Below are 22,564 nucleotides of genomic sequence, written 5' to 3' on the forward strand. Positions count from 1 at the left end.
CCCACTCTTCTGAACACTAACTAATAATAACCATAAAAATAGGAAACAATGGAAACACATGAAGTAATTGCAACGTGAGAAAATGACTTGTAAAAATGGACTCGAACATGGCACATATCATCCTCCACTCACAACCACTTTTTATACTCTTTATATTTTAAAAACACCACACACATAATTTGATACCATGGATGTGAATACTCTAAGACAAAGATCCTTCCAGATTTCACACACATACCAAAAAAAGTATGTTCTTAAAAGGGTTTCCTTAAACCTTCTTTTGTTTGCCACTTTTGCAAACAAGTTAACACAACATCACCCTTCTCCAAGCTTGTTTGATGGATCAAACTCGGTTAAACAAAAAAAAAATGTTGTTACAAATGATGCATTAACCTGTAATAGTATTTGAACCGGTAACATAAATTGGATCAAAACTGTAATTCTACGTTGGATATATGGATACAGAAAGAAGACCCAAAACTCACCCTTTGATGATGCTTAAATAAATCTGTTTGTCCCATCAAAATGCTTACAAAAAAGAAATGCCTAAATCTACTAGAATAGACACAAACTGAGTTTTCTAACTAAACTAACGCACTAACAAGATTGATAATTATTTCCGACAACAGTAGTGTGTTGTCACGATGACTCCACGATGAAGGACTCCGTGACGAAGGACTCGGTGACCAAGGATTCGGTGGTAGGTGGTTCACCACTCGTTGGGCGGGTTTCATTGTAGTCTGGCCAAAGTTCTCTTCTTAAGGTCCTGTAATCCTGTTCACTAGTTGAAGGACGCAATTGGTTTTCCAAATCTTGAATGTTGGTTCGACCCTCTAGCACGCTCAAGGTTTGAGACATGGTTGGTCTAGCGAAAGCTGACGTTTTGGTGCATAAAAAGGCAATGCGTATAACTCTCAATGCTTCTTCTGATGAATACTCGGGTCTTAAGTCTGGATCAACAAGTTCTAATAGATTTCCTTTTTGATGCAATAGCCATGCCTGCAGCAGAACAAACAATGTTACAGTTTGGCAGATGTTTGTGATGATTCATTCATACATACATGTTTACCCCAACCATACCGTAAACATCTTTATATTTTCTTTTGTCCACGACAACATTATAAATCACTAATTTTTAGTTTTCATAATTTTTAATTTTCTTGGGTAATAATAAAGTAATACAGATATTATAATAGTTAAAGATGTATTGCGAATCCCAATGGATAGCTTTTACAAACTAACACGCATATGTGTAACTTAACCGGACTGGTTTTAAAATCTGGTGTGAGACTTGATTACCCATACCCATTCCATTGCCATCCATAAATGCAATAGTCAGATACAAACTCCTCCAAAAAGATGATGAACTAAAATATATTGGTTTAGCTCACCCAATCAAAAACGTTAATAGATGTTTCAGTCTCGTAGCTGAAGTATTTGTTGCAGCTTATTCCGCTAACAATTTCTAGTGCCAGAATTCCAAAACTAAAAACATCTGCCTTAGGAGTCAAGTGACCACGCATGGCATATTCTGGAGCCATATAACCCCTTAAGAACAAAAAAAAAAAAGTAAATAAATAAGCTATATAACCCCTTAAGAACCAAAAAAAAAAGTTAATAAATATGTGTAGTCAGAAAGTTACTTAGGAATGAGCGAATTTGGGTTGTGTTTTATCTCAAACGAGTCAAATAAGCCAAACTAAAAAATTAGCTAAAAGTGGAACGTGTCAAACATGCTAATCTCTTGAACTGTTTTTATTTGAAGATTTAAGTATTTGTTGTATACGATATTCTTTTTTTTATCATAATGAACGCATTAATTATTTATTATCTTTTTAAACAAAACGGGCAAAGAAGTGTTTGTGGGGAAACCGAACAACCCATTTCAACCCTAATCAATTTTGACTTGTAGAAATAAGGGTAATTAGAGAACATACTTCGTTCCCACAATCCGAGTGTTGATATGGGTATTTCCATCATCATTAAGCTTTGCTAAACCAAAATCAGATATTTTCGCATTGAAATTTTCATCAAGCAAAATATTGCTCGCCTTGACATCTCTATGTATGATTCTCAGATCGGACTCTTCATGAAGATAAGTCAATCCTCGAGCTATTCCTATAAGTATATTAAACCTCACGGGCCATGTTAGCATAGACTTTTTAACTTGATCGTCCCCTGAAAAATATAACGACAACTTGAACTTCCAACATTATTGTGAACATGATCGTTTCTTAATTAAAATAAACTAGTATTTTACCCGCCGCGCGTTGCGGGGGCGTCAAAACTAAAAGTAACATGAAGTTATACCATCAAATATTTGGCCGATTCGTTCGCATTAAAACAAAACTTACATAAAATATAGAACAACTAAAAACAAACATAAAATAAGCACGAAAACATATCACATTTGACCTGACTCATTACAGAGAAAAATTTACGTCAAAATATAAGCCAACTTGGATTTAAACCAAAACATACTTAAATAAAGCACTTAAGAAAAATAGTATTTTGTAAGTTAAATAATGGTACCGCACGTTGTGGCGGCTTTGAAACGTAAAGTAAGTCGAACTTATATATCGCCTAGTGAAACGTGTTATATATGACAAAACGTAGACCAACTGAAAATATACATAAAAGTAAGCATGAAAACGTATTGACAAAACATAGACCAACCGAAAACATACATAAAATAAGCTCTAAAACGTATTATATTTAACCCACATACATCAATGTAAGCACGTAAAACTCAAAGGCGTTCAAAATGACATTTTACAAAGTTTTTATAAAACAAAGGGGTGTAAGTGACAATATTAAATATCGAGGGTAGAAAAAAAAAAAGAAGACAAAAGAAAAGAAGAAAAAAAAAAAAAACACACTTGATGTGACAGATGGTACAGTGGAAAACATTTTAAGAAATGTTATATATATAATATGATGATTAATGGAACAGTTGTGCTTATCTCAAACTGGTCAAATAGCTAAATGGGGAAGTGGTAAAGTCACCCAAACCCTTCTTCTTAAAACGTTTTATTCAAATATCTAAATTAGTGTTGTAATGATATGTATCTATGTTAAAAATTCTTGAACTAAAAACAACTGTATTTTGTTTTGACCTGTCCATCTTGGTATATGAGTTTAGCTCACCTAAAAGGGTGTGAGTTAGGCTGTTATTTTCCATGTACTCATAGACCAAAGACTTGGAGTTCCCTTCTACACAACATCCATAAAGTCTGACAAGATTTGGGTGTCGTAGTGCAGTAATCACGCCGATTTCATTGACAAATTCACGGGCTCCTTGTCTAGACGTTGATGACAGTTGTTTTACTGCAATTATTGTTCCATCCGACAATCGACCCTGCATAACACACGTTTTATTAGTAATGCAATGTTTTGAGTCTGTGTGGGCTTGTGTTATGATCAATTGGCATATCAACACCACCTGGTACACAGCACCAAAACCACCTTCTCCAAGCTTGTTTGATGGATCAAAGTTGTTCGTTGCGTACGCAAGTTTTCTTTGGGTAAACTTGCCAGTTTGTAGATCTATACCTTGGAGTTCTTCTGTTAAACAAAAAATGTTGTTTCTAGTTGTTGTAATACTTACTTATATGAGATACATAGAAATCAAAATTAGAAGTGGCAAGATGGGTAACAGATTGGATTGAGTCACTATGGTAGGGGTAAAAAGGGCTAGGTGACACTTTTTGTCTGATTTTTTTTTTTTTTAAATTATAAAGGGTCAACGACGCATTAATAAAGATTTGAGACACCATAATTAGTTAGAAATGACTGCAGGCATTGATTACATATATATGGTTTTTTTTTTTTTTTTTAGCTAAAGCTTTTGATGTGACCAGCAACTCTAAATCTAACGACTCCATTGCCACCCACAACGTAAGTACCATCATATCATAATAAGATAATGAAATTAAGATTACCAGCTGTTTCTTCTGGAACGAAAATGTAGCCTTTTCTCCACAATATAAAAATGACGATTATAGAAAGAAAAAGGATCCCTCCACCTACCGTCCCAGCTATTAAACCAATCTTATTCTTTTTTGTAAACTTCCTAGGCTTAAATCCTGTACAAAACAAGGTAATGAAGGCAACACTTAAGTGATGTTAAAACATTGTACTATCTTTTGAATGACATTAAACACTACTTTAAAAAATACAAACAAAAAGAGGATAGATGTTGATTGTGTCTTAGGAAAGGATAGATGTTGATTGTGTCTTAGGAAAAAGAGAAAATGGAGTTTTTGGTTAATCCAAGATGAATGAAGGAATGAGTTTTTAAGGGAGCCCTGACCAACCATCACCGCCACGGTTAAATTTGGCTAAAGTCATCAAGCGTCTAGAGAGTTTAAGGCTGGGGTGGTTGTGAGGATAAAGACAAAATGGGTTGGGTAGCTTGGGACAAGGTGATCCTTCTTTGGATCAAGGTGGAGTTGGGCTCGGGTCGCTAAGTGATGCTAATCTAGCGATGCTCGCTAGCTATATATATGGTGGTGGAGGTTCAAAACGGAGCAAGTGGCGCTTTGGAGAAATGTCATTTGGGCAATCCATAGTGGGTCTCGGTCTTGGGTTTTTATCCCAAGGAAGTTATCATTAGCAGGCACTTGGAAACAAATCGTTAATATTGATGCCGCTCTTTCCAGGAAAAATATTAATTTGATTCGGTTGATTACGGGTTCGGTGGGCTCCGTTAACAACCAGAATTATAACGCATGATCTACGTGTACCTACAAGGTCAAGATCTATGGGAGGTTACAGCCAAGGAATGATACGACTACGAGCGAGGCAATAAACAAGTAAGGGATCAAAGCCATGTTTATTTTGAAGACCACGGTTGTTAAGTCACTTCCAAGGCATTGAATATCCTAAGCAAGCCTTGCAAAGTTGTTCTCCAAAACCAAAAGAAAAGACACCAGATTACAGCTTCTGGAATGCGAACAGATACCATATTAATTAAATGTGGGCCGTGGCAAATGGATAATCACTTACGTGGATCAACTGATATAGCTGATATAATCGGTCCATAACTTCCGTCAGACGGAATTGCTGTGGTGCCTTTTCCAGCCCAGTAAAGTTGAACCTTGAGTGTGTTATTCTTCACTTTAACAGGATACATCTTTATAACTGCAATACCAGCACCCCCAGCCTCTTTTACTATATCAAAATCCTTTAGTTTTAACTCTCCCTATAAAAAAAAAAAAAAAGAAATTCTGAAAGATGTTAATATACCTTTCACAGTTGCATTTGTATCCATTATGTTAGGGCTAATTGCATAAAAAAGCAACCAACAACCTCTTTGATTCATTCACTACCTCTTGCTTTAATTAGTTACAAAAGTCCTTCATGTTTAAGGTAGGTAACCTTAAATAGAAATCATGCAAAAGTTGGTCGCATCTTTGTGCAGTTACCCTATTATATTCAAAACTTGAATCACCTACCTGAACATAAACATCGAACACACGCTTCCCGAGGCTATTAAATGAGTTGTCATCAGTGAAAACAATCTCCGCAAAGTGTAGTTTGACAGTATATAGCCCATTCATCAGACACAATCCATAATAAGTCAGCAAAATAGAAGACGTTCGTGCTTTTTGATACAACTTCACATCTTCCGTGGAGATGTGGAGATTAGATGTGTTGGAAAGAGTATAGAGTTCGCTCTCACGGTCACCGTCAAGGAAGTTTCCTGTGCTACTGAACGCCCAGTTTCCTTCGTTGTGGAATGCATGCCTTCTCAGTGTGTCTGCTTCGTATTTGGTTTTGTTGATATTTACTTCCTCGTCCCCACAGTTGATATGTAGAGAATAGTATTCTGATAAGAAATATTGCATTTCAGTTGCAATATAATTAGAGGAGGTCACTGTGTAACTGCTGTATGTAATACTTAGAAACTTTACTTACGTTCAGACTTTTTTTTTGTGCATGGGAAATCTTTCCTCAAACATGGATTCATATCATTTCTGCACAAGAAACATAACGCATACAAGTCATTTTTGATGCTTACACAACGCTACATGTGGTTTGTGTGAGCCCAAAGTGGGTCTTGGTCCTCTGGCCTAAATAGCATGGCCCGGTTGAGCCTCAAAGTAATATATCCCTTCCTACACACACACAACGTATGTTTCGGTACACCAACCAATGTGTTTCATTCCAACGGTGTTGGAACTAGCTCATCGAACCCTAGCCAGAAACTCTAACTCTTAACCCAAAACCTTAAAGGCTAAACCCTAGATATATTTATTTAGGGTTCGACGAGCCAGTTCCAACACCGCTGGAATGAGTTCAACGAGAGTTCGTTTGAGTGGGTTTTCTCTACATTTCGTTTGTATTTGATCCCACTTTTTATCGAACAAAGACTGAATGCCCGCCGCAAAGCGCTAGGGGACCCTCTAGTTTACTCTATAGTATAACTTTATATATAGATAAACAATATTGGGAAAATTATAAAAATTTTAGAACCATTGAGACAGGCCCAACCCAATTCATTTTATTTTTGCAAACATATGATGGGGTAGAGGTACACAGAAAAATCGGTTAGGGGAATCGAAATCGACCAAACTGATCCAAACCGGTTTTGGTTCCAAAGCGATACCCCAAACCAAATTGGTTTTATAGACCGTAGGTTCGAGACAAGTCCCCTTCCCCTGCATGAAAAACCGAATTGGACCAGTTTTTGGGGACAACCATTTTGAAACCTATGTAAAGAACTGGTTTGAAACGTTGGGAATTTTTGAACGTTCAGAAACGGCTATGTAGTCGTTATCTGGCCATTTTGGACCGTTTTTCTCAACCAAAAAGCACCATTTTGCCCCCTGATCAGTTGGTATAAATAGATTTTTGATGTGTTGGGTTGATCACAACACTCGTAAACGCAAATGCACACTCGATAAAGCAAATATGCACTCGTAAACACAAAAAAACAATTCTCATATAAACTCACTTATATTCATTTTACTTATTTTCTTATTAGTTATGGATTCACGAAGTGCTAAATTACAAACATATGTAGGGGTCGGTTCCTCAGACGAGCCAACCATTGTGAGCCTTTTGGAAACGACTCGGAACCCCAAAATTTTTCAGACAATAAAATCGGTTGTTCGATTTATGTCTAATGTCAAATGACACTCAAAAGGCTCGTTGTAGAAGGTGTGGAAGTTTTCTCCAACCCAGTGAAACCCCTATCTGAGGATGAACTCGCATACGATGCATCAATTCGCATAAACAATATTTCAGGTGAAGAATAAACACCAAAAACGAAATTAGAAAATGCATTATTAATATTTGTAATTTTTATAATTATGTTTTTTTTATTTGATTTTTCTATTTTCTAGTTTGAAAACCATAAAAATTAATAAACGTTGAATATTAGGTAAAAAATTGTCTTAAAAAAATAAATGTGCACGTACGAACTAGTTTAGGAAGCGAACTGAAATCAGTCTTTCAAGCTGGCCAAACCTATGCAAAACCAAACTGGTTTTAACCCGAAATTTTCACTAGGAACCCGTGGATAGAAAAACTAGTTTGAAACTTGTTCGGTTATAAAAAAAAAACACAATTGCACCTCTATGACGGAGCGTTAGCCCTTTAGCAACTACCTTAGGGTCGAGCCTAGGCCTTGTTAGGACTAAGTTAACATTCATTGTAGTTAATGTGACCTTAGATGAAGAAGTAAATATCATGTGTCTTACTGTTTATTTGTTGACGAAGAATAGCTCTCCACCACGTGCCTGAGTCAAATAGTGAAAAGTTTAAATGACAAACATAAAACCAAACCCAAATCTTACTTACGATACCCTTTTACAATGATCATGAAAAACAACTTACGCTGGGTCTTGTTCGCACTTTTTTGGACCAGAGGCAGCATTCCATGTAAATTGATTGAATGAAACATCACTACAAAAGATATATGCATGTAAAGGCATGTTTAAAACATATTCATATAAAGAGAACCCAACACTAAAATTTTGTATATACTAACAATTGAAATCGTGAATAGTAGTACTTTTTTATTAGTAAAGCCTTTAGCGACGACAAAAGTCGCCACTATTGCGAAAATTCTTTGTAGTGATTGGTGGGTGGGTGTGTGTGTGTCTATATATATAGGGAAAGGTTAAAATGAGAACCACTTTGACTTGTGAGAACCGCGAGAACTATTTGATCTGGCACGATTTGGGCCAAATTTTTTTTACACAAATGTAGATGAAAAAAATATAAACAAATCTGTAAAAAAAATTAAAAAAAAAAGTTGTCGAGTCGATAGTTTTGACTCATGCAAGTTTTTTTTTACGACAGACGTAAATTTTGAAAGAAGATAAATATATTTTTTTACCTCTCATGTAAATGTGGGTGTGCGACCGTTTTTTTTTCAATTTTTCTTATTTTGCTGAAACAAGTGATTATTTTTACGACTTTTGTGAAAAAAAAATTCGAAAAGCCTTTTTGGATAGCCTAGTTCTCGCGGTTCTCGCAACTCGTGGTGTTTCTCATTTGAACCAAAGCCTATATATATATATCTGATATTACTGTTTTTTATTTTACATTTTTATCCTTTAATTTTAATAATGTATTTACTCCATTTACATTTTCCCTGATGGGGAATAGTTGTGTTTTCCGGTTGGCCAAAGATGGCGAAAACCAACAAAGGTTTTTTTTTTTTTTTTTTTTAAGTTAGCATATAATAGTTATAATTACGATTTTGTCTCAAATTCAAAATAAAATTTTGGTTTTGCCCTCAGCTTAAAATTACGATTTTGCCCTCAGTTAAAAATTACGATTTTACCCCTAGCTCAAAATAAAGTTATGGTTTTGCCCCAGCTATGATCCTGCCAAATTACAATTTTATCCCTGGTTTAAAATTACGACTTCGCCCCAGTTAAAAATAAAATTTTGGTTTTGCCCGCAGCTTAAAATTATGATTTTGCCCTCAGTTAAAAAATACGATTTTGCCCCCAGTTAAAAATAATATTATGGTTTTGCCCTCAGTTCAAAATATGATTTTGCCTCAATTTCAAAATTACGATTTTACCCCAGTTAAAAATTGCAATCTTGCCATCGTTTTTTTTTTTACAAAACCATGGTAGTGTTTTATTTTACTTGGTTGACTCAGTGTAGTTTTTATTTGTGCCAAACAGCTGTCGAGCACTCGCTAATTGGTCCTAACAAATTATTGTTTTGCCCCAAGCTATAAATTACATGCTTGCCATCGTTTTAGTTATTTTTTTTTTGGCAAAACTACGGTAGTGTTTTGGCTTAATTGGTTGACTCGATGTTTTTTTTTTTGAGATCGTGTTACAAGTAGCAAGTAACCGAAATAAACGCGTATATGCTATTAAACTAAAAAATATTCGGTTTAGCGCCCCGCAACGCGGGCGGCGCATAATACTAGTATACTAACAATCATAGTTATTAAAGGCGCGAAGTGCACTCTAGGCGCATAGGCTCCGATCAGGGCCTAGGCGATAGGCGCAAAAAATGCGTGGGCCCGAGAAAAAAAAGCGCACTTAAATAAAAAAATTAAAAAGTTCATTAAGGGAATAAACCAAAACAATAATGTTCATACTAGCACTTAAAAAGTCTCAGATAACAAAATACTTAAAACCAAAATGTTCATAGCACTTAAAAAGTCTCAGATAACAAAATACCTGAAACCAAAATGTTCAAACTCGAAAACAAAAGGTTCACTAAAGTAATAATGAGTGAAACTTGAAAGCCAAAAGAACTGAATAATTTTGATAATTGGAACTGAATAATTTGATAATTCGAACTGAAAAATGTGATAATAAACTGATATCATATGTTTAAACTTAAAGCCCTAGAAATACTGCAGAAAAAAGTGGAAATTATCAATTAAAAAAAATAAAAAACATAAATCATTAATTATGCATGGGAAGAATTAAGCCGCGCCATTATTAAATGTAAAATATTTATAATATATTATGATGTATCGATAAATAATACTTTCTTCAAATCAGATAAACAAAACTTAATGAAAGTCCAAAACATGAATTTATCAATTAAATTTGGGTAAATTCAATAAAAAATAAATAAATAGACGGGGATGTATTTGACAACAGAAGAAAAAACCTGGATTAATCAATATTAATTGTAAATTAATAGCTCTTTTAATTTTAATTGCCGTATATGGTGGAAGTTTTTAACAACCAAACAAATAAAACATTGGATTAAAAAATTTTAATTGCAAATTAATAGCTCTTTAATTCTCTTATTTGGTGGAAGTTTTTAACAACCGAACAAAAAAACCTGGATCAATTAACATTGACAGCGATTTAATTGCCTAGGAATAAGAAGCGCTAGTTGTGCGCATCGCCCAGAAATCTCGCCTAGGCGGGAAAAGCGATCGCTTTTCATAACTATGCTAACAATCCAGAATTGTGAATAGTACTACTTTTTATTTTATTTAATTAATTTTGGGTTTTAACTTCTAATTTTAATAGACTTATGATACGATCTCTCAATTCTAATAGTTCTTTTTTATAAGCATTTTACTGTTAATTGGGCTGATAAACAGGTTCTATCCACAAGAATTTCATCTTTTTCTTGGCATATCATGCCTGAATTTTATAACATGTGCATAAACTAAGTTTTATAATCTACATCTATACTATATAATAAAAGAAACAATTTTTTAGACACTTGTCATCATATTAGACTATATATCTTTTAATTTTGAGTAAACCTCAATTTTCGTCCCTGTGGTTTGCTGATTTTAACATTTTCAGTCCAATAGTTTATAAATTACATTTATCAACCATTAGTTTCCTGATTTTAAATGGACTGAAACTGTTAAAATCAGGAAACCTAATGGATGATAAATGCAATGTTTAAACTATTGGACTGGAAGTGTTAAAATTAGCAAACCACAAGGACGAAAATTGAAGTTTACTCTTTAATATTTTAGAACATGAGTCCCAACTTAAGATATTCTTTAGAACAATGAGTTTTTCCCAAACTAGTGTAGTTACAAAAAGTATTTACTATTTTGGTTACTTTAAAAAATATTTACCAAAATAGTTACTTTTCTTTCTCTTTTATTTTTCTTAAAAAAATGTTTATTTTCTTAATCTAATTGGACAAAACCTAAATTAATGATAACATAGTATTGTTAAATAAAATTATTATGTTTATGTATTTATTATTTTTATGTTCCATTTTTTAATTTATATATCTGTTTTTAATTTGTAATAAAAATACATCAAGTTTAAAAGTAAAAATTCATGTATTTAGTTTGGCTTTTATTTTAAGAATAATATATCTCTGTATAATCATTTAATCTATAATATTCCAAACATAATTGCTCAACGTAAATTGTTATATTGTTTTTATTTCACGTTTTTGCAAAAATATGTATATGCTTTTATGTTTTTGTAATTGTGCTTTTTAACTTAGTGTATAGTTGTTCAACTTAATTGTTGTTTGATTCACTTTATGAACAAATTATTTGTTTTTAGTTTAGTGCATAATTATGTAATCTATAGCATATATAAAAGAATAAATAGAACACGATTACTCTATTAATAAATTGAGTAAATGATTATATTAGTTTTTTAAAGTTGAGGTTTTTTTATTACAAATTCAAAACATAACGTAAGATAATTTTTTTTACAAAAATATAAGTCTATTAAATAGCAATACTATGTTATCATTAATTTAGGTTTTGTCCAATTAGATTAGAAGAGAGAACGACAAATAAGTTTTCAAGAAAATTAAAAGAGATAAAGGAAATTACCCATTTTGGTAAATATTTTTCAAAGTACCAAAAAGGTAAATAATTTTTGCAACTACACTAGTTTGGGAAAAAACTCTTAGAACAGTCCTGTATTTCAAATTATTTTGCTCAACTGAGTCTTTCTAACCGAGCTCTTTTACATATAAATCAAAGTTAAGGGACCATTTTGTAAATTAATCATTATCATTAGGGTTGTAAATGAGCCAAACGTTCAATGAATAGTTCGTGAACCGTTTGGCATGAAGTTTGTTGATGTACGTTCGTTGAACACAAACAAGAACTTTCGTTCATTAAGCTAAACTAATGAACAAGAACAAGATGCTTTCGTTTGTTTATGTTCATGATGATCGTTTGATAATGTGTTCATTTATGTTCGCTCTTTTATGTTCATTTGTGTTTGTTACCTTAAAGGTTTTTATATGTTATATTTTTGTGTTTGTTACGTTAAAGGTTTTATATGTTATTGTTAGTGCACTTGTGTCTGTACTTTGTCTGTATTCGGTCTGTATGTAAACGATGTCCTTGGTAGTCTGTAAGTTGACCAAGTCAACTATCCTCCTAGTTTGACTTGGCCAATAAGTTGAAAGATATCTGTCTGTATCGAAGGATAGCCTCGAAGGATACTGTTGATCCTTCGAGGTGCTCGAAAGATATGCTTCGAATATTAGACCTCGAAGGATCATCCTTCGAGGTCAATGCTCATCTTTCGAACATGTTGTGATCGATAGATGATCCTTCGGACCATCTATCGGATCCTTCGAGCAGACCTGATGTGTTTGGGTATAAATACCCATGCATGTGTTGAGTTAGTGTGAGACTTGTTAGATAGAACACACACTTCCGAGAGATAAGCTTGAGAGCATTCTGCCCGGAAACTCACACACACACTTTGAGAGTTTACAACTTAGATTTGTAAACATTGTGCTTGTAACCGAAACCTTCATTTGCATTAATACGACTAGTGTTAATCGGTGAATCTTTGTGTGTTTGTGTTTATACTTGTCTCATCCCGGTTTGCCTACTAGCTTGGATTCCGCACTCGCTAGTGGGTTAGTATAACAAGGTTTAGGTTTGTTCTCGATCCTTCGAGAGGGACCTACAAGTGGTATCAGAGCTTGGCTCTTTACCTTGTTTAAAACCGGGTTTTTACAAGTTTTGGTGTGTTGAAACACTTGGTTTTGCACCTGTTTTTACTGAGTTTCTTGCATTTTCTTTGAGTAAAAAACGTGTCTAAACTAACCGGGAGTGTTTAAAGTGGGGTTGGGTAACTTGAAAACTTGTTTTTGAGTAACTTTGTGTTTTCCGGCGAAAGCTCCGGTTAAACTTCCGGTGACTGGTTTGAAGATAAGGTTGATCATTTTTGGCAAAATTTTCAAAGTTGGTGGTGAAAGGACAGCCTGCACATACCATCTTGTCGAAAGTTGACTTACCAACCTGTCACCTTTTCACCAACCTTTCACATCAGATCAGTTTGTGTCAGAGGTCTCGAAAGATATCTTTCGACTTCGAAAGACCATCTTTCGATCAAGGAAGGCTCGAAAGATTACCATCCTTCAACCCATCCTTCGAAGTCTGAAACATATCCTTCGAGAAAGGAATCTTTTCGAAAGACCAGTGTCCGAAAGATAAGGATCTTTCGTATTGGTGAATCTTTCGAGATCTGTTGTTCGAAAGATAAGGATTTAACACGAAAGATAAGGATCTTTCAAAAGGGAATCTTTCGTGTTCTTGAATCTTTCGAAATCATTGTTCGAGATTCAACAGTGATCTTTCGAGCACTGTTGATCCTTCGAACAAGATTTGATCTTTCGAAGTGTGGTCTTTTATTGCTAACAAGTTTCTGTTTTCTTTTTAGATCTTTCGAACTAGGGTCCTTCGACTGTGTGTGATCTTTCGGGGGCTCATCATCTTTCGTGACTTGGACATAGAATTTATTTTTCTTGTCAAAGATGAATCCGAGTTGGTGGGGAAATCCGGTTCCAGACAGTGGAAAATACATGAATACCAGTCAATCTCCATCATGGGCCGAATCTCCGGCATCTACATCCTCACAAACAAATGCCACTCCAGCTGGTCAATGGGCGTTTGTTTCAAATCAAACTCCGAGTATTCAAAGTCTTCTACTAAGCGAAAGTGAAACCGGAAGTTTGAACAGGCCTCCAAAGTTGATGCATCTTAATGAATATCCGGGATGGGTTGACCGTTTCCATACATACATTCTTGGTCAAAATACAGAGTTGTGGTTGCGGTTCACTACGGAATTCGATCAATCTATCGAGGTTGCTGCTTCTTCGACAGCTACATTTGCCGATCTTCCTGATGATCAAAAGAAGACGTATGACTTAGAAAAGAAAGCATACGCGATTCTCACTCAAGCATTGAGCAAGGATATTTATCATCAGTTCGTCAGTTTCAAGACTACGAAGAAGCTGTGGGATGCATTGAAGACAAGAGGAGTAGGTAATGAAGCCACACGTCAACTGCGACGAGATCTACTGAAGAAAGAATTCGATGGCTTCACATGTATGGATAAAGAGTCCTTGGGAGATATGACAAGCCGTTTCTATCACCTACTTACTGAGCTGACCAACTTTGAAGTCACAACGACTCCAACAGAGGTGGTAAAGAAGTTTGCCGATGCATTGCCTCCTCAATGGAATAACTTCCTGGAAATCTTGAAGTACAACGGAACGTTGAAAACTACAAATATCAACGATTTCGTGCAACTTCTGGAGAACAAGGATCAGGAAGAAACGTTGAAGGCAAAGAGAGTTGCAGTGCCACAGAATCCAGAGATGTATTATGGCACCTCCACTTCTTCATCTGCAAAAGCCGGTTCACATGCTCCACTTCAAACGGCGTTTGTCACAAGCACGGATATGTATGGCAATCCAGTGCAAGTTCCTGTAAAGCCGCCTCCAACCACAGATCTGTATGGAAATCCAATACAACCACCTCCTCCTCCTCCTGCTCAACAACCAAAATATGCGTGTTATGGAGGAACATCATCTGCTGCAGGTCAACAATCAAAGTCAAGTACAGTACAGCTCGACACGTCAAGCTTCTCTAAAATCAGTGTAGAAGTAGCTAAGGAACACATGGAGCTGCTTAACACTGTAGTGAGCGCGTACTGTGGGTTGATAGAAGGTCAGATTGGAAACATTAATCTGACACAAGAAGATTACAGGCAGATTGATAAGGAAGAGATGGACTTGATGGACATCAAGTGGGCCTTTGCGAGTGCTGTGAGAAGAGCAAAGGATTGGATGGAAAGTACTGGCAGAACCAGCTTGGAAAGTAAGCGAGACACCAAGTATGGGTTCGATAAGCAAGCTGTAAAGTGCTTCAACTGTGGTGAACGGGGTCACTTCAAAAGGGAGTGCACAAAGCCAGCCCAGCACGGGAATCAAAACCCCTTCAGAAACCAAGGCAACCAGCAGAACAGAAACAATGATCGTACATTGGTGCCTGTCAATAACCAAACCAACCGAGCACTTGCAGTTCAGGTGGATGAAGGTTGTGACTGGTCAATCCAGTTGGGTGGTGATGCTCCTGATGGAACAGCATGTTTTGCTCAGATTGTGAAGGAGCTAGTTCACACCAGTGGTGGAGAATCTTCTGCCAGTGGTGATGAATCGTCTGAAGATGAAGACTCCTCTGGATACAGCAGGAGTGTTGATGAAGAATCATCCAACTCTGGTGATGATCATGTGGGTGAGACATCTAATGTTTCGGATGATATTGACATTGATGAACTCTTGGGGGAAGCTGTAGCAGAAACTCAAAGAAGATCTATTCTGGTGGATCAGGCTGCTTACTCTTCGTCTTCTCTCCATTCAGCCTTTATGGCTAATGTCGACAGTTCATCAAGTCAGGTATGTGTCGATGAACCCACTGCTATTAACTGTGATGAATGTGATAGATTGCATGCTAGGTGTGCTGATTTGGAAGGAAACATGTCTGAGTTGCAAGCCAAACATGATGCTTTACAAGCTAGTTTGTTTGACTTGCAAGACAAACATAGTTCCTTGAGTGCTGATTGGTGTGACTTGCAAAGCAAGCATGAGGCTTTGCAAGAGAAATATGATGTGACATTCATCCACAATCAGAAGTTGACTGTGGATCTCTCTAAATGCACAGAAGCCAACATGTTTTATGAAAACCATGAAAAAGAATTTAAGTCAGTAATTGAAACATTAAAGAAGGATAAAACTGAACTGACTAAAATGGTTTCAAGAAAACAAACTGATATTAATTTGTATATATCTCGCCTTGAGAGTATGCAAAAAGAGATGGCTTGTGTGAAAACCGAAAGTGATGCAATCCAACTCAAGCTAGACAGTTATTTGAGCTCTAGCTATGTGTTAGATCACATCATTGATGTTCAGAAGGAAAAGAGAGATGTCACATGCATAGGCTACAAGAAGTGTCCACCACCAGTGAGACATAATTATGATGCCATGCCTGATGAAGAGGACAGGGTTTTCTTTGAACCTTCTGTGCCTCTAGATGTTAAGGAGTTTGCTGCAGGACTCGGATACCAAAAGGAAGTATCCTCAGATTCAGATGTGTCAGCAGATACATTTGTGAGTGCTGAACAGAATCAAGATCCTCCAGTTGTGATTGAGGATGCTGATTCGTCTGATGATGAATCTGATGATACTGTCCCAGCAAAGTCTGATGCGGTAGTAAAAAATGAGGACATACCTCTTGAGAATCACATTCTATGTGATCCCCCTGTACAACCCGCTAAGACTATTGCAACTGAGTCCTCATCTGCAGAAGAGCCGGAGAGTGTGAATTTGCTGTACACTCTAGTTGGTGATGATAAAATTTACTCAGACAAAGATTTTCCCATTAAGAATGTTAATCAATCCTTAATCTGCAAAGTCTTTGAAAATTCGACAAGTAAGTTTTTGGGAAAGACAGGACCACGTGTTACAGTTACACAGTGCCCTCCTATTCCAAAGGCTGAAATTCGAAAACAATTTGGTAACAAGAAATTACCAACAGTGCCAACACAGCAAAATCACACCAAACCCAAAGGTAAAACACCGGCTCAAGCTAACAAGAAGCCGAACCAAAAGAAGAAGAAGAATGTTAACTTTGTGAAATCGACGGGAACAGACAAAATTGAAAAGTTTGAAAATCAATCTAACTTAGATTTTGTCAAGAAAACAATTGTCGAGAAAAGAAATGAACCAAGCAGTTCAAAGCCTAGTACCTCGGGTTCACAAAGTTCGACATCATCGGCTAGACGATCACATGATTCTTCGGGGTTTGTAGAACGAAGATCATGTTTTGAGTGTGGAACCATTGGGCACATTATTAGAAACTGCCCATATCTTCATAAGCAGAAAGGAAAGGTTGATGATCCCCGTGGCAAAACTGACCGTAAGCCAACTGTTCCCACAAAACAAGATCCCCGCCTTGTAAAAGAAAGGGAAAAGAAACAGAAACGCCAACAGGTCAAAAAGATTGAAAAAGCGATTAAAACCGATGTGGTTCAAAAACAATCTGTTGTTGTAAAACCAGACAATTCTAAAACTTCAAATCATCAAGAAGTTAAAATTTTAAAGAAAAACACTGGTGAAACCAAACAGACTTGGAAACCAAAAACGGTTGTTGAATCAGGGGGACCATCACAATTCACCAACCATCAAAGACAAGAAGTTATTGTCATTGATGAAAATGGAAGACCCAAGACCACAATGGCTTGGGTCCCCATCTCCAACTAATTCATTTGAGTTCATGTGCAGGGTGCTTCAGGAGGAACTATCAGTAGTCATTGGATTGTTGATAGTGGAGCATCCAGGCACATGACAGGCGACATGAAGCTTCTCTACGACGTTAAATCTATTAGAGGAGGTTATGTTGCTTTTGTTGGAGATAAGGGTGGATATATAACGGGTGAAGGAATGATATCTAACGGGATTGTCAGCTTTGACAAGATCAACTTTGTGCAGCAGCTTGACCACAATCTTCTCAGTGTTTCTCAAATCTGTGACAAGAAATTTTCAGTACACTTTGATGCTAATGGATGTTATGTGCTGAAACCCGGCTTCAAAATTCCAAAAGAATGGATTCTCTTGTCGGCTCCAAGGATAAATGATTTGTATGTCCTTGACATGAGCCAAGCTATTACTACGTCTGCACAAGCAACTTGTTTCGTTTCTAAAGCCACAGAAAAAGACACTATCTCTTGGCACAGACGAATGGGTCACATTCACTTACGCAAAATGAATCATTTGGTTTCAAATGAATTGGTGAATGGTGTTCCCCTCAAAAATTTCCATCTTCAAGACATCTGTGTTTCGTGCCAGAAAGGAAAGCAAACAAAGAAGAAGCACCCTACAAAGAAGATCAACACGGTGGCAGTTCCTCTTGAACGCTTGCACATGGATTTGTTCGGTCCTGTCAAGCACAAGAGTATTCGAGGTGATCAATACTGCCTCGTGGTTACTGATGATTATTCTAGATTTTCTTGGGTTGCGTTCATGGCACACAAGAGTGAAACCTTTGGCATCATCAAAAACTTGATCATTCAGATTGAGAATTTGTATAAGTTGAAGGTTAGGCGGATACGTAGCGACAATGGTACTGAATTTAAAAATCATTCCATGGCGGAGTTCTGCACTTCAAAGGGTATTCTTCATGAGTTTAGTGCAGCTTATACTCCTCAACAGAATGGTGTCGCTGAACGTAAGAACCGCACATTGATCGAGACTGCTAGGACAATGTTGGTAGAGTCGCAGCTACCCATTCCATTCTGGACTGAAGCTGTGGCCTCTGCATGTTACACATTGAACAGAGTCCTTACAGTCAAAAGACACAACAAGACCTGCTTTGAGCTTCTACAAAAACGGAAACCAGATTTGTCTTATCTCGAACCGTTTGGAGCTCCATGCACTATCATCGATCCTAATGGAAAGTTTGGGGCAAGAGCAATTGATGGATACTTTCTTGGGTATGCCACCCCTAACTTACGAGTCTGGAATCTAGAGACTAAAAGGGTCGAGGAATGGTCTGAGGTCAGAGTACAAAGGCACACTTTGCCAGTCAAAAATCCGGGTCAACCTTGGATGTTTGAGTACGATGACTTTTTCAATTCGATCAATGTTGAAGCCGTTGAAGAAAATGCTGCGGCTAGGATGTTTTTCGAGAGTGACAATGCAACAGTTTCACCGGTGGTTCGTCCAATTCTTGTTAATCAAGAACCATCTTCTTCGGTGAACAATAATACTCTCAACAATGAGGATTTTCATGATGCAAACGAGTTGAACGAATCTTCAGAGGATGATGAATTTCTAGATGCAGATCAGGAAGCTCCTACAACAGCAGTTCATGGTACTTCAGAGGGTATCCTCCAGTAGATGCCCATAGAACAGCTAAGGCTACTGCATCATCCTCTTCGTCAATTCCGGGTCTTGAATTGATTGTTGATCTTAATCTTGACAACCTGGGTATAAATGTTCCAGTTCCAGAGAATCCAGAAACAAGGATTCATAATACCCATCCTCAACAAAACATCATTGGAAATGTGCAAAGTGGCGTTCAAACAAGAAACATGTTGCGAAACAACAACAATGCAGGCTTGTATGCAGCTATTCGAGAATCCGGGCAACAAAACGACTGGTCCTTCGCGTGTTATGTCTCACAGGAAGAACCAAGAACGTGGAAAGAAGCCTTGAAAGATAATGCTTGGGTTGAAGCAATGCAGGAAGAACTGCAACAATTCCAGAAGCTGGGTGTCTGGAAGCTCGTGGAGAAACCTGCTGGATACAAGAAGATTGGTACCCGTTGGGTTTTCAAATGCAAAAAGGATGACCGCGGAGTTGTTATCCGAAACAAAGCACGTTTAGTCGTTCAGGGTTTTCGTCAGATTGAAGGGATCGACTACAACGAAGTCTATGCACCAGTGGTACGTCTCGAAGCAATTCGAATCTTTCTAGCCTATGCGTCCTACAAAGGATTCAAGGTCTATCAGATGGACGTGAAAAGTGCATTCTTACATGGTGTGGTTGAAGAAGAGGTGTATGTCGAACAGCCTCCAGGTTTTGAAGATCCTATCCATCCCGATCGGGTTTGGTTGCTCAACAAAGCTCTTTATGGTCTTCATCAAGCACCGCGAGCTTGGTATGCAACCTTATCTCACTATCTGCTGGAGAACGGTTTTCGTAGAGGTCTTATCGACTGTACTCTTTTCATCAAGGAACAAGATGGAGATCTTCTTCTGGTACAGGTATACGTTGATGACATTATTTTTGGTTCTACTAATGATGTCTTGTGTAGGGAATTCGAGCGCATCATGCAGGATAAATTCGAGATGAGTGCTATGGGGGAAATGACCTTCTTCTTGGGTCTACAAGTGCAACAAACGGAGTCTGGGATATTCATTCATCAGACTAAATATGTTGGTGACATCTTGAGCCGGTTCCAGATGTCTGATGCAACGCCCATTGGTACCCCATTGCCAACTAATCACGGAATTACTCCAGATTTGAAGGGAGAAGCTGTTAGTCCCTCAAACTATCGCGCTATGATCGGATCTCTTATGTACCTCACAGCATCAAGGACAGACATAATGTACCCAACGTGCCTGCTTGCCAGATATCAAGTTAACCCGAAGGCCTCACATCTTGCTGCTGTTAAAAGGATTTTTCGTTATTTGAAGGCGTACCCTGACACCGGTCTGTGGTACCCTAGGGATAATAACTTTGAATTGGTAGCTTTCAGTGATTCTGATTTTGGCGGATGCAAAATCGACGGTAAATCCACAACGGCTGGATGTCAGTTCTTAGGAAATCGCCTAGTCACATGGCAGTGCAAGAAGCAGACGTGTGTAGCTACATCAACATGCGAAGCTGAATACATTGCTGCCTCAAGTTGTTGCTCCCAAGTTCTTTGGATTCAACAACAAATGCGGGACTACGGTTTTGAATTCCTAACTACTCCTATTTACGTTGATAATTCTGCTGCTTTAGATATCACTAGAAATCCTGTGCAGCACTCAAAGACCAAACACATCGAAATCAAATATCACTTCATACGTGATTGCTTTGAGAAAAGGCTAATCGATGTTGTTAAGGTCCACACCGATGACCAACGTGCCGACTTATTTACCAAAGCTTTTGACAAATCTAGATTTGATTTCTTATTATTGGTAAACGGCATTAAGGTCAAGCAAGAGTAAAATCAACATCGGAAAATCATTTTTGTAAATACCTTTGTGTTTTAAATTTGTCTTAGTTTATTGATTTTAGGGGGAGTAAATCCAAAAATCTGAAAATCCAAAAACATCGAAAAATTCAAAAAAAAAAAAAAAAAAAAAAACAACAATAGAAAAACAAAAATGAGTTTCCTGGCGAGCAAAAGAGAAAATGATAGTACATCAGTGGTCTATCCAAACCTCTTTAAACCTTAAATGAAAAACGATAAGCAGCTCTATATAAGATGTATCGGTAGGCTCACAATCATTTTAAAGTGTGCAGGGTGATATAAATCTTAATCGACTGAAGACCAGGTGGGAACCATTCATTGGCATATGGTCTTAGTACCGAAATTTCGTTTGATAGATTGCCGAGGTTCTGAGATATTCGGTCTTTATGCTGCTTATCATCTGGGTATCATGGTTGCATCTTTTACCGAAAAATAACGGGGACGCAAGTCTAGATCTTCCATGATACTATACATACGTGTACATATTACATACTGCATTCGACCTCAATAAGTGATAAACAATCACATGTCCAAATCAAATAAGTGATAAAATATCACATTTATCCGGGTGTCAAGTTCGTCTCTTTGCTGTATGGAAGTACTGACCTGTTCACGGACTTGCACCTGTGCCCTCATGCATATGAAAATCAAGTTCCTCAATAAGTGATTATATCACAAAGGGCTTGTTTTCAAATCAAAATAAGTGAGAATCTCACATCTATATACGGTCAAACAGATGATAATCGGTATACTCACCGGTAAGATGAACCCTCGTGCATACCTTGATACGGGAATGTGTCGTGATGTGGATGAACACCGGTCGGTAAGTATAAATCATACATTAACGTATCTCCTAAACATGATTACATCTGATAAGTTGAGCTTAAGTGGACAACAATACCGATAATCGTTATAGAATGCTTATCTTAATGTTAACTAATTGAACAACAAGAGCGTTATGGCATGACCGTACACTGATATGATTCTCTTACCCTCGAAACTCGCAAAAAGAATGTCTGTATATATTTATTTACTGCTTAACTTTTATTGTTTTTTCTTTTAAACAGTTTCGTCGTTTGGTGCATATCAGCACGACATTAGCGGTGATGTCGTTTGATAACACTCAAAGGATATTAAAATTGTTTCCTTTTAATTCATTCAAAAATACCAAAAAGATTTTAGGAGTGTTTTAATATAAACTTTATAAAAGCCAAAAAGATTTTATTTCTGCTTTATTTTCGATCGTACGATGTTGGAGCTCAAGCCTTCGTTACCTGAAACCTGACTGAAAACCGAACTGACTAAATCTTCATAAACGGTCAAAAATTTGCATGTTTGAAAGTTAAAAACTAAAGTTGACAAATTTAAACTTTCAAACTGTCGGACGGTGTTTGATTGTGACATGGTCATTCGTGTGTCATTTGTTTATACTATATTCCAAGCAGTTGTTCTCATTATGCGTTTAGATTTCTTGCATGTGCAGATTCTAAAGGCTAGGAGAACATGGTCGATGACAAGCATTGGAATGAAGACACGACGAGAAGGCGCTCAAAAGATGAAGATGATCGAGTTGCCGCTGGC

At 36.9% G+C, this 22,564-nt stretch overlaps 1 protein-coding gene across 2 annotated transcripts in view; it reads right to left on the reverse strand.

Annotated features, from left to right (window-relative positions):
• Window positions 1-470: 470 nt before the first annotated feature.
• Window positions 471-22,564, reverse strand: part of LOC110908876 (probable LRR receptor-like serine/threonine-protein kinase At1g07650) — a 35,223-nt gene continuing 13,129 nt past the window's right edge. For both annotated transcript variants that reach the window (XM_022153881.2, XM_022153872.2), the window contains 11 exons: window positions 7,843-7,911; window positions 7,707-7,745; window positions 5,920-5,978; window positions 5,457-5,830; window positions 5,008-5,203; window positions 3,942-4,085; window positions 3,443-3,564; window positions 3,148-3,358; window positions 1,938-2,178; window positions 1,392-1,548; window positions 471-999 (listed from right to left, as the gene is read on the reverse strand). In XM_022153881.2, the coding sequence (XP_022009573.1) occupies window positions 640-999; window positions 1,392-1,548; window positions 1,938-2,178; window positions 3,148-3,358; window positions 3,443-3,564; window positions 3,942-4,085; window positions 5,008-5,203; window positions 5,457-5,830; window positions 5,920-5,978; window positions 7,707-7,745; window positions 7,843-7,911 (1,972 nt within the window). In that variant the 3' untranslated portion in view covers window positions 471-639. The remainder of the gene's footprint in view (window positions 1,000-1,391; window positions 1,549-1,937; window positions 2,179-3,147; window positions 3,359-3,442; window positions 3,565-3,941; window positions 4,086-5,007; window positions 5,204-5,456; window positions 5,831-5,919; window positions 5,979-7,706; window positions 7,746-7,842; window positions 7,912-22,564) is intronic.

This window comes from Helianthus annuus, chromosome 2 (genome assembly GCF_002127325.2).
Source record: "Helianthus annuus cultivar XRQ/B chromosome 2, HanXRQr2.0-SUNRISE, whole genome shotgun sequence".
Classification (NCBI taxonomy): domain Eukaryota; kingdom Viridiplantae; phylum Streptophyta; class Magnoliopsida; order Asterales; family Asteraceae; genus Helianthus; species Helianthus annuus.